The 12,214-nt window shown below is 40.7% G+C and overlaps 1 protein-coding gene across 1 annotated transcript; it reads left to right on the top strand.

Moving 5' to 3' along the window:
- The first annotated feature begins 210 nt into the window (after nt 1-210).
- Nucleotides 211-948, top strand: CETN1 (centrin 1). The gene has a single exon (XM_040478473.1). It carries the CDS (start codon nt 255-257, stop codon nt 771-773), a length of 519 nt encoding a protein of 172 aa, XP_040334407.1. The 5' UTR covers nt 211-254; the 3' UTR covers nt 774-948.
- Nucleotides 949-12,214: the final 11,266 nt, after the last annotated feature.

A 12,214-nucleotide genomic window follows, 5' to 3' on the forward strand; every position in this document is an offset into this window, starting at 1 on the left:
CTACAGGCACTTCTTGCCAGCCCAAGACTCAGCTCACTGAAACAAGGTGATAACTGAAGGAGCTGTTTATAAAGTCAGTAAGATTTCACAGACGTGGTAGGCTTAGGCACCCAGGTCTCACTGGGAGAACACAAGGGTAAACTTGGGAAAGAGGTGGGGAGAGGCCCTGCGCCTGCGCTCTGGGTGGAGTCACCCATGCGCAAGCGCGGTGATTCTGCGGTGGCACCGTTAAAGGTAACAACCGTCACAGGAGGATGGCTTCCAGCTTTAAGAAGCCAAATGTGGCCTCTACCAGCCAGAAAAGAAAAGTGGGTCCTAAGCCTGAACTCACTGAAGATCAGAAGCAAGAAGTTCGTGAAGCATTTGACCTCTTCGATGCTGACGGAAGTGGGACCATCGACGTGAAGGAGCTGAAGGTGGCCATGAGAGCACTGGGCTTTGAGCCCAGGAAGGAGGAGATGAAGAAGATGATCTCCGAAGTGGACAAGGAAGGCATAGGGAAAATCAGTTTCAATGACTTTTTGGCCGTGATGACTCAGAAGATGGCCGAGAAAGACACCAAAGAAGAAATCCTGAAGGCTTTCAGGCTCTTTGATGATGATGAAACTGGGAAGATCTCTTTCAAAAACCTAAAGCGCGTGGCCAACGAGTTAGGGGAAAACCTCACCGACGAGGAGCTGCAGGAAATGATAGACGAAGCCGATCGGGATGGAGATGGCGAAGTGAACGAGGAAGAGTTTCTTCGGATCATGAAGAAGACCAACCTATATTAAAGTGGGTTTCTCCCGCAAGCATAGTTAGAGACATTGAGTGGCTCATTGAGTTCCCTGCATTCTTCCGTTTTGCGAAACCTTGAGTTAGAGGACAGCGCTATCTTCAACCCCAATTTGTCTATATACTTCTGTTTCCAAATCTCTGGCTCAATTATAGAATTTTAAAGATGCTTTTCATGTGAGTTTTAGTTTTTAATTCTCAAAAGCAGACCTGAAGTGCTTTAAAGAACCCTGATGCTTCAGTCCTCTTGCTCACCTTTTCCCCTGCATTGGTAACAACCATTGAACAGAAGGCAGGCCGACTGGCTTCTTGGGGATAAACAGCCATGCAATTTGCTTGTCATTTCCTTGATGGTCTTATATTATCTTGCTTCACATATTATTTCTTAAATTCAAGTCATTCTTCTAGCATGATGAGGTAGAGTTGGCCAGTAGGTCCTCCTAGCCATTACTTTTCATTTAACTGAATATTGGTTTAAAGGAAAATAGTGCAGCAACTTAATTGGCCTCAGAAAAGATACTGTTCTAAAGTACAAGCTTGTCTTTGGGTGGTGGTAAATTATGCAATTTTGACTATTCTCCTCACATACAAATGATCCTTCATTTGTATGTAAATCACTGTGGATTATCTAGCACCAGATGTATACCTGAGCTACAGAATAAATTTTAATATTGGCCCAAGCAAAGTATAATTTGTTTAAGAGATTAAGCTAACTAATGATTTTGAGTAAATATTTACAAATGTAAGATCTTAGCTTAGGAAATTAAAAAAAATTATAATACATTTTGAGCTACTTAACTGTCCTTGAAAAGATCAACTAGTATTTTAGTTATACTATAACCTTCATTTTATGACTGCTTTATTACAAGCCAGTGTCTATGTGCTAATTCTTAGAACATCTTAGTTCTTGATTCTTGATTTTCCCCCTCCGGTATATAGTTGATGCCAGAGCATTTGACATGTAAGTAGTTCTCTATTTTATAATCCTAAGACAGTATTTCACTGTGGCTTTTGAATGTGTTAATACTACTTGTTCTCTGTTCTAAATTAAGCCTTTCTTGTTTTGAAATAAGCGACCTTTTTGAATATCTATAAATCTGAAACTAGAGAAAATTTAAATAATATAATTGTGGGAAGATAATATAATCTATCTGCTAAGATGGAGGCCTAGACTAATGTTTTGATAGTAGACAACAAAACTATTAAACAGGCAAGATATTCTAGTTATAACTAAACCTAAATTAAATATTCATACAAAGTCCCATTAAGATAAATGCTGAAATTCTGGAAAATTTTTCATTTGCTTTGTCAGAGATTTTACCCTTCAGAGGGTGATGGATCTAATCAGGGAAACTACTACTCTGAGCTTAATTCTCATTAAGAGGGACTAATTTGTCAAAGCAGTAGTACTAGCTGAAGTGATGGGTATGTGGGCATTCACTGTGAGAAAGAATTTTGCTGAGGTGGCTGGCACAGAACAGGGGAACTCACCCAGGCTGCAAATACTAACAGTTCAGGTTCAGGGTCTTAGTGTAGATTCAAGTGCAGTAGTATGGGATACAGGTGCAATTTGAGCCAGGATCAGTCTGAAGGGCCTAATGTGAGGAGGGCAAAGGGAGGAGTGTGGTATTCTGGGAAGCAAGAGTTCCTGGCATCATGTTAAACCAGAATCTTGGCCCAAGGATCTACATGTGGATCAAGGTAGAAATACCAGAAACAAAGAAAGTTGGCAGAAACTAAGAGAAAGGGTCAGAGCTTCAGCCAACTGGACTAGGTTCAGTCTTGGCTCCTGACCCAGCAGAGGATAGAAGTGAAAACCAGGAACCTAGGCTGAAGCCCAGCAGTCAGGCTGCCCAAATGCCATGGGGTCAACTGTGGAGGCTGTGCCCAGTACGTAAAGGGTTGCCCTGAGAGCACAATCCATCCCACAGGAAGGGAGCTCCAGATCTGCAGATAAAGCAGATGACAGGGAATTAAGGTCAGAACTACTTCCACCCTTGGTTTATTGGATCCTTGGGTGCTGCTTAAAAGATACCACACCATATAATGGGTCATTTATTTAGAGCATATGCTGCATCTTGGAAGATGGTACCCCATCCTCACTGGTTATTATGCCCAAGCTGGGCCCTCAAAGGCATCTACAACAGTCTTTTCCATTGCTCCACCAGCAATGAAAGCTTGTAGAGGCTTTCAACCACTAGATTCTAGACCACTAGATTCTGTGGCTATATGGCTACTCCTGCACTACTGATCCTCACTGGTCATCACTGTACTTCCTTTCCTGTAGAGTCAGTCCCTTGGTCCAATGTAATATGTGGGATCCCATGTCAGTATTATAAGTACCCAGATATGCGTGAGCTCTACAAGGAGGAAAGGCAAACTCATAACTGAAATATGTGTCAGGTCCAATCAAGATGAGTCACTGATCTTTCCAGGGTAGAAGAGATCCAATTAGACTACTTGACACCAAGAGGCCAATTGATCTTGAAAGACTGTGATATTCTGCATTTATCAGCAGCTATACTACTAGGCTTGTGAGTGGTTTCCATCTCTGCCACAATGACTGCTCCATTCATGTGCCTGTTGCACCAGCACTCAGGCAGCCAATGACAGAGGCAGACTGATGTCAACTGACCAAGTCATCCTGTCTTCTTAGTTGTTTGGTGTCTCTTTTATGATAGGCACTCTCAGGTGAGTGGTTTATTCCTGATGTTTCCTTTTCCAGGGCACCAAAAATTCAGCCCACTGGTTGGTCACCACTGTTTGAGTCCACATATATTCTAAAAAATTTTTATTTTAATGTTTGTTTATTTTTGAGAGAGAGAGAGAGAGAGAGAGAGAGAGAGAGAGAGAGAGAGAGAGAATGAGTGGGGGAGGGGCAGAAAGAGACAGAGACACAGAATTGGAAGTGGGCTGTAGGCTCTGAACTGTCAGCACAGAGCCCGATGTGGGTCTTGAACCCCACATGAGACATGAGATCATGAACTGAGCTGAAGTTGGGAGCTTAACTGACTGAGCCACCCGGTGCCCCAGAGTCTAATCCCAGGCCACTTCTCTTTCTGCACAAAGTGGAAGGCCAAGTGCACTACAAGAAATTCTGCCGTTGGGGAGGATTTCCCCTGTCACTGCCGTCTTTCTGATCCACATTTGAGCAGTGTTGTATTGCATCATAGTTCATCATACCAAGCTGACATATCCTTGAACCAAGTTCAGCTTTTTAATTCTTCCAACAGCTGGTCGTAAGGGACCCTGTTTCTTGTGTGCTCATAGGTAGGAGCTGAGGGAGAGGCTGTGGTGCAACTTGGCGGATGACACAGAGGGCTTCCTTCTCAGGCAGCTTACTTGGGTCCTTTGGCCCTGCTTGTGTCTGATCCCAGATATACCACTTCTTTTTCTAGTTTCCTAAGGCAACAGGTTATATTATTGATTTTAAATCTTCTTTTCTGGGGCACCTGGGTGGCTCAGTCGGTTAAGTGTCCAACTTCAGTTCAGGTCATGACCTCATGGTTCATGGGTTTGAGCCCTGCATTTGGCTCTGTGCCAATGGCTCAGAGCCTGGAGCCTGCTTGGGATTCTGTGTCCCCCTCTCACTCTGCCCCTCCTCCATTCATGCTCTGTGTGTGTGTCTCTCTCAAAAATAAACATTAAAAATTTTTTAATAAAGTAATAAATAAAATAAATCTTCTAATATATGCATTTGATGCTATCAATTGCTGTCTAAGCATTGCTTTGGTCTTATCCTACTCATTTTGATATGTGCATTTGCATTTTATTTCGTTCCAAATATGTTATAATTTTTCTTGAGAATTCTCTGATCCATCTACTATTTGGAAGTATGTTGTTTAATCTCAAATATTTTGTTATTTTCCAGCTATGCTTCTGTTCTCTTTTCTAATTTAATTCCTTGCAGTATGAGAGCATACTTTATATGAGATCTATTATTTTAAATGTGCTAAATTGTGTTTTATGGTCCATAATGTAATCTTGTATGTTCTGTTTGAGTTTGAGAAGAATGTGTAATTTCCTACTATCAGATGAATATTCTATAGATGTCAATTACACACAGTAGGTTGATGGTGCTATTGAGTTCAACTATATCCTTACTGATTTTCTGCCTGCTTGATCTATCCATTTCCAATAGAGGGGTATCAGTCTCCAGCTATAATTGTGGATTCACCTATTTCTCCTTGCAGTTCTATCAGTTTTTGCCTCACATTATTTTGATGCTCTATTTTTAAGCAAATACATATTAAGAATTTTTATGCCTTCTCAGAGAATTGACCTTTTATGATTATGTAATGTCCCTCTTTATCCTCGATAATTTTCCTTGTCTTGTCTGAAATTAATATAGCTACTCCTGCTTTCTTTTGACTAGTGTTAGCATGGTGTATATTTCCACATTCTTTTACTTTTAATCTATCTGTGTATTTTTAAAGTGTTTTTTTTATAGACAATATATAGTTGGATATTGTTTTTCTATCCACTCTTGCCATTCTCTTTTAATTGGTTTATTTAGGCCACTCATTTTAAAAGTGATTGTTAGTATAGTCAGATTAATATCTCCTACGTTTATGGGGTTCCTGGTTGGCTCATTCGGTTGAGCATCTGACTTCCGCTCAGGTCATGAATTCATGGTTGGTGAGTCTGAGCCCCATGTCAGGCTCTGTGCTGAAAGCTCAGAGCCTGAAGCCTGCTTCAGATTCTGTGTCTCTCTCTCTCTCTGTCCCTCCCTGCTCGCATTCTGTCTCTCTCTCAAAAATAAACATTAAAAAAGTAATCAAAATTAAAAAAAAATCTCCTAACATTCATTACTGTCTTCTGTTCATTGACCTTTTTGCTCATTAATTCTTTCTTTTTTCCCTTCTTTTTCTGCCTTCGCTGGTTTTAATTGAGAATTTTATATGATTCCATTTTACCTTCTCTTATTGGTGTATCAATTATACTTATGTTTTTTTCTAAATTTAGTGATTACCCTAGACTTTGCAGTATACATTTATGACTGATTGAAGACCATTTTCAGATATCTGCTTCACAGATAGTGTAAATACTTTATTCCCAACTTGTCCTTCTCTTCCCTTACAACATTTCTGTCATCCTTAACATCTCACTTATCTGTATAATACAATCACTGAATACATTGTTGCTATTGTTATTTTAAAGAAGTTATTATCTATTAGATCAATTAAGATAAGAAAAATAAAATATTTTATTTACCTTCATTATTCTTTCTCTGATGCTCTTTTCTTTATGTAGATCTGACTTTCTGACCTAAATCATTTTCCTTCTCTCCTAAAAAACTTCTTTCTGGGGCGCCTGGGTGGCGCAGTCGGTTAAGCGTCCGACTTCAGCCAGGTCACAATCTCGCGGTCCGTGAGTTCGAGCCCCGCGTCAGGCTCTGGGCTGATGGCTCGGAGCCTGGAGCCTGTTTCCAATTCTGTGTCTCCCTCTCTCTCTGCCCCTCCCCCGTTCATGCTCTGTCTCTCTCTGTCCCAAAAATAAATAAAAACGTTGAAAAAAAAATTTAAAAAAAACAAAAAAACTTCTTTCTTACGAGACAGGTATACTGGTGGCAGGTCTGCTAATTCCTTAAATTTTTGCTTGTCTAAGAAAGTCTTTATTTCTTCTTTACTTTTGAAGGATGGTTTCACTGAATCCAGAAATCTAGGTTAGTGGGTTTTTATTAATAATTAAAACATTTTTATTAATATTTTTTCAAAATATTAAGATTTTAAAAAAATGTTTATTTTTGAGAGAGTTTTGAGAGAGAGAAAGAGAGAGAGAGAGAGAGAGCATGCACAAGTGGGGGAGGGGCAAAGAGAGTGGGAGACACAGAATCCAAAGCAGGCTCCAGGCTCTGAGCTGCCAGTCCAGAGCCAGAAGCAGGGCTCAAACCCATGAACCATGGGTTCATGACCTGAGCCAAAGTTGGATGCTTAACTGACTGAGCCACCCAGATGCCCTAGTGGTTTTTTTCTTTCAACACTTTAAATATTTCACTCCACTTTCTTGTTTGTTTGCTATCTGAAGAGAAGTCAGTATAACTCTTATCCTTTTTTTCTCTACATGTAAGGTGTTTTCCACACCACTGGCTCCTTTCAGGAATTTCTCTGTGATTTTTTGAATTTTGAATGTGATAATTACATGTAGATTTTTGATGTTGTCTGAATTTCTTAAATCTGTGGTCTGTGATACATTTTGTTTTTTGTGGGGTTTTTTGGCTTTACATGCAACATGGGGCTTGAGCTCATGACCCTGAGCTCAAGAGTCACATGCTTTACTGCCTGGGCCAGCCAAGCAGTCCCTGAGTCTGTGGTTTGTATCTGTCATTAATTTTGGAAAATTCTCACCCATTATTACTTCCAATATTTCTTCTTTTCCTTTCTCTCTTTTTTCTCCTGGTATTCCCCTTATAAATGTTATACCTTTTGTAATTGTCCCACAGTTCTTACACATTCTATTTTTTCAATATTTTTTTATATTTCAGTTTTGGAAGTTTCTATTGACGTATCTTCAAGCTCGCTCACTCTTTCCTTGGCTACCAGTCTATTATTAATGAGCCCATGAAAGCCAATGAAAGGCATTCTTCACTTCTGCTCCAGTGTTTTTGATTTATAGTATTTCTTTTCAATTCTTTCCTAGAGTTTCAATTTCTCTCTTTACATACACATCATTCCTTTATATTGTCCACTTTTTCCATTAGCATTCTTAGTAAACCTATTTTTTAAGTAATGATTAGATCCTGTTGGTTGTTGGTGATGATGAGTTTCTCTATAACATTGATGGTTTTCTTCTTAGTTATTCTATCAGTTGTTGAGAGAGGGATGTTGATGTATCCAATTTTTATTGTGTATTTTTCCTTTCAGTTTTATTAGTTTTTGCTTCACATATTTTGCAGCTCTGTTGTTTGGTACACAGACATGTAGGATTGCTATAACTCCTTGGTGGAATGACCCTTTTATTATAATATAATGTTTCTCTCAGTGTCTGGTAATTTTATTTGCTCTGTAGTCTATGTTATCTGATACAAATATAGCACTTCTGCTTCCTTTCATTAATGTTTGCATGATGTATCCTTTTCCATCCGTTTTCATTTTAACTTGCCTATATTGTATTGAGATTGGATTGCTTGTGGACAGCATATATTTGGTCATGTTTTTGATCCACTCTGCCAATATCTGTCTTTTAATTGGTATATTCAGGCAATTCATATTTAATATAAATATTGAAATGTGAAGGCTTAATCTACTATTTTATTTTTTGTTTTCTCTTTGTTCTCTCTGTATTTTGTTTCTCTGTTTTCTTTTTCCTGCCGTAATATTGGCTACATAAACATTTTTTATCATTCCCTTTTGATTTATGTGTAGTTTTTTTTTTATTTTTTTTTTATTTTTCAACGTTTTTTATTTATTTTTGGGACAGAGAGAGACAGAGCATGAACGGGGGAGGGGCAGAGAGAGAGGGAGACACAGAATCGGAAACAGGCTCCAGGCTCCGAGCCATCATCCCAGAGCCTGACGCGGGGCTCGAACTCACGGACCGCGAGATCGTGACCTGGCTGAAGTCGGACGCTTAACCGACTGCGCCACCCAGGCGCCCCATGTGTAGTGTTTTAAAGTATATTTCTTTCTGGACTTTCATAGTGGTTGATATAGATAGATAGATAGATAGATAGATAGATAGATACAGGATCACAGTACACTGCTGTCGTCATTTTACTGGTTTGAGCAAAGTATGAAAACCTTTTCTCTCTTTACATCTCTTTACTTTATCCCGTGTATAAAATAATTGTCTTAAATATTTTTTCTACATACATTTAGAATCAGATCAGTGTTGTAATTTTTGCTTTAGCCATCAAATAACTTAGAAGACTCAAGAAGAGAAAAAAAAGTTTTTACCATATATTTGCTTACTTATACTCTTTCTTCTTGATGTTTCACGGTTCCTTCTTTGAGAATCTCCCTAGCCATTCTTTTAGTGTACATCAGCTAGTGCAAATTCTCTTAGTTTTTTGCCTCTAAGAATACTTCATTTCTCCCTTCAATCCCAAAGAATATCTTCACTGGATATAGGAATCTGGGTTAACAGTTCTTTACTTTTGGCACTTTAGTAAATGTATAATATGCTGTCAAAATAAGAACTAAATTGGGGCGCCTGGGTGGCGCAGTCGGTTAAGCGTCCGACTTCAGCCAGGTCACGATCTTGCGGTCCGCGAGTTCGAGCCCCGCGTCGGGCTCTGGGCTGATGGCTCAGAGCCTGGAGCCTGTTTCCGATTCTGTGTCTCCCTCTCTCTCTCTGCCCCTCCCCCGTTCATGCTCTGTCTCTCTCTGTCCCAAAAATAAATAAATGTTGAAAAAAAATTAAAAAAAAATAAGAACTAAATTAAAATAAAAATTAATATACTCCAAGATTGCATTTTATAAAAGTGCAATTACTTGTTGGGATTAGCACTGGGTGTTGTATGGAAATCAATTTGCCAATAAATTTTTTTTTTTTTAAGTGCAGTTCACTAACAAGGACAGAGACCCATTTCTATGACCTAAAGGACTATGCTCACTTCTGGGTGTTACATCTTAAAAGTAATTGGAGAGATCCAGGCCTGTTGAAAACAGATAAATAGGATGAGGGGATACAAAACCATTTCTTAAGATAAATGGTCCAGGGGTGCCTGGGTGGCTCAGTCAGTTAAGTGTCTGACGGTTCATGGGTTCAAGCCATACATTGGGCTCTGTGCTGACAGCTCAGAGCCTGGAGCCAGCTTTGGATTCTGTGTCTCCCTCTCTCTCTGCTTCTCCCCTGCCTATGTTCTCTCTCTCTCTCTCTCTCTCTCTCTCTCTCTCTCTCTCTCAAAAATAAACATTAAAAAAATTTTTTAAAAAGAACATTTTATTACCACAGTTGATGATGACTACTTATAGAAAACATGTCTGCCTTCTTATTGATCTGCCTAACGTGTTGATAATTCAGGGTGATGCTATCAAGTGATGTGTGTGATTTCAAGATTAGCTAGCACTTAAATAGCACTTACTCCATACCACTATTCTAGGAGCCCCTACATATTCAATTATCATTTTCATTTTACAAAAGAGGAAACTGAGACATGAAGAGATTAAGTAATTTGTGCAAGTTTACATACCTAGTAAGTGGCAAAGAGATGATTTGAACCCAGTCTGTCTAGTTCCTGAGTCCAGACTCAAAACTTATATGGAGTCTACCACCTTAAGTCTTTAATCAACTTATCAAGGCCTTTCCAGTCCAATGCATGGTGTCCCTTTTAAAGGTCATATACCTACCTAACCTCTGCTGCTCTCAAAATAATTTTGGAACCCCTATTTTTGAGACAATCTAAAAATATTCAGCATATTCTTATGAACATTCTCAAGAGGCAAATCTAACTCCATTGAGACTGGGCTTGATTTTTAGAAATAGCTTCAAGTTACTTGTACTTAAATCTGATAACAGAGTGGCTGAAAAGGCTGGATATTATCATTTAAGGATTAAAACAGTAAATACAACTGAAATTATAAGCCTAATTTCTTTGAAGGTACTTCCAAAAGAGAAGCATTGGAAAGGTGATGACTGATGAACGCATCATTGGAATAAGTCTTTAATCACCAAGGCAACCCAGTATTTTGAAGGAACAACATTCATTGGGATGTGTACATCTGGTGATACTCTTCCTTCCAGAGTTATACATCACACAAATTCATTCTTTGCTTTGTAAAAGAGCTGTCCTTGAATTTATTAAGAAATAGAAAGAGGGAGGGAGAAAGCACCAAATAAAAGATCTCCATGCATTACAGCCTTAAATAACAGAGATCTTCCTTGGATGACTTTCAGGAGAAAAGACAAAGCCTATACCACCCCAAGTAGAAATAATAGTCATCGTATCATCTTAGGGCAGCAACAACTTCCTAGTGAGACAGACCCAAGTTTGAAGCCCACCACATAGCTGTTTCCTAGCTGGTTTCAGGGAAAATCACCTCTCTAACCCTTAGTATGTTTATCTATGAAAGGAGGGGAATTATATTACCTGTCAAGATATTGTCAGAAATAATTTATATAAAGTGCTCTGACATATAGCAGACCAGCAAAGGGAAGATATTAAAAATAACAATAGATGAAGTGTACCAAAAAAGATACAGTAGACAAATAAATGTATCCTTCTCACATACAAAGTGCATTAACCTTAGAAAACTGCCATCTAAAATAACAGTGTCGGATGGAGAGGGAAGATGGCGGCGTAGGAGGACGCTGGGCTCACCGCGCGTCCTGCTGATCACTTAGATTCCACCTACACCTGCCTAAATAACCCAGAGAACCGCCAGAGGATTAGAAGAACGGAGTCGCCGGAGCCAAGCGCAGACGAGAGGCCCACGGAAGAGGGTAGGAAGGGCGGCGAGGCGGTGCGCGCTCCACGGACTGGCGGGAGGGAGCCGGGGTGGAGGGGCGGCTCGCCGGCCAAGCAGAGCCCCCGAGTCTGGCTTGCAAAAAGCGGAGGGGCCTGACGGACTGTGTTCCGACAGCAAGCGTCTGGGAGGTCATAAGTTAACAGCTCTGCTCAGAAAGCAGGAAGGCTGGAGGACAAAGGGAAGGAGAGCTGCTGAGCCCCCGGACGACAGAGCTCAGTTTGGTGGGGAACAAAGGCGCTCGCCAGCGCCATCTCCCCCGCCCATCCCCCAGCCAAAATCCCAAAGAGAACCAGTTCCTGCCAGGGAACTTGCTCGCTCCGCGCAAACACCCAACTCTGCGCTTCTGTGGAGCCAAACCTCCGGCAGCGGATCTGACTCCCTCCTGCTGCCACAGGGCCCCTCCTGAAGTGGATCACCTAAGGAGAAGCAAGCTAAGCCTGCCCCTCCTGCCCCCGTGCACCTTGCCTACCCACCCCAGCTAAGAAGCCAGATCCCCAGCATCACAAGCCTGGCAGTGTGCAAGTAGCCCAGACGGCCACCCCACCCCACAGTGAATCCCGCCCCTAGGAGAGGGGAAGAGAAGGCACACACCAGTCTGACTGTGGACACAGTGGTGGGCTGGGGGCAGACATCAGGTCTGACTGCGGCTCCACCCACCAACTCCAGTTATACACCACAGCACAGGGGAAGTGCCCTGCAGGTCCTCACCACGCCAGGGACTATCCAAAATGACCAAGCGGAAGAATTCCCCTCAGAAGAATCTCCAGGAAATAACAACAGCTAATGAGCTGATCAAAAAGGATTTAAATAATATAACAGAAAGTGAATTTAGAATAATAGTCATAAAATTAATCGCTGGGCTTGAAAACAGTATAGCTGACAGCAGAGAATCTCTTGCTACAGAGATCAAGGGACTAAGGAACAGTCACGAGGAGCTGAAAAACGCTTTAAACGAAATGCATAACAAAATGGAAACCACCACGGCTCGGATTGAAGAGGCAGAGGAGAGAATAGGTGAACTAGAAGATAAA

Source organism: Herpailurus yagouaroundi, unplaced genomic scaffold (genome assembly GCF_014898765.1).
Source record: "Herpailurus yagouaroundi ecotype Mexico unplaced genomic scaffold, PumYag 142, whole genome shotgun sequence".
NCBI classification, from domain to species: domain Eukaryota; kingdom Metazoa; phylum Chordata; class Mammalia; order Carnivora; family Felidae; genus Herpailurus; species Herpailurus yagouaroundi.

Excerpts from the sequence above, each read along its gene's own strand:
- CETN1 (XM_040478473.1), top strand. The coding sequence starts at position 255 with ATGGCTTCCAGCTTTAAGAAGCCAAATGTGGCCTCTACCAGCCAGAAA.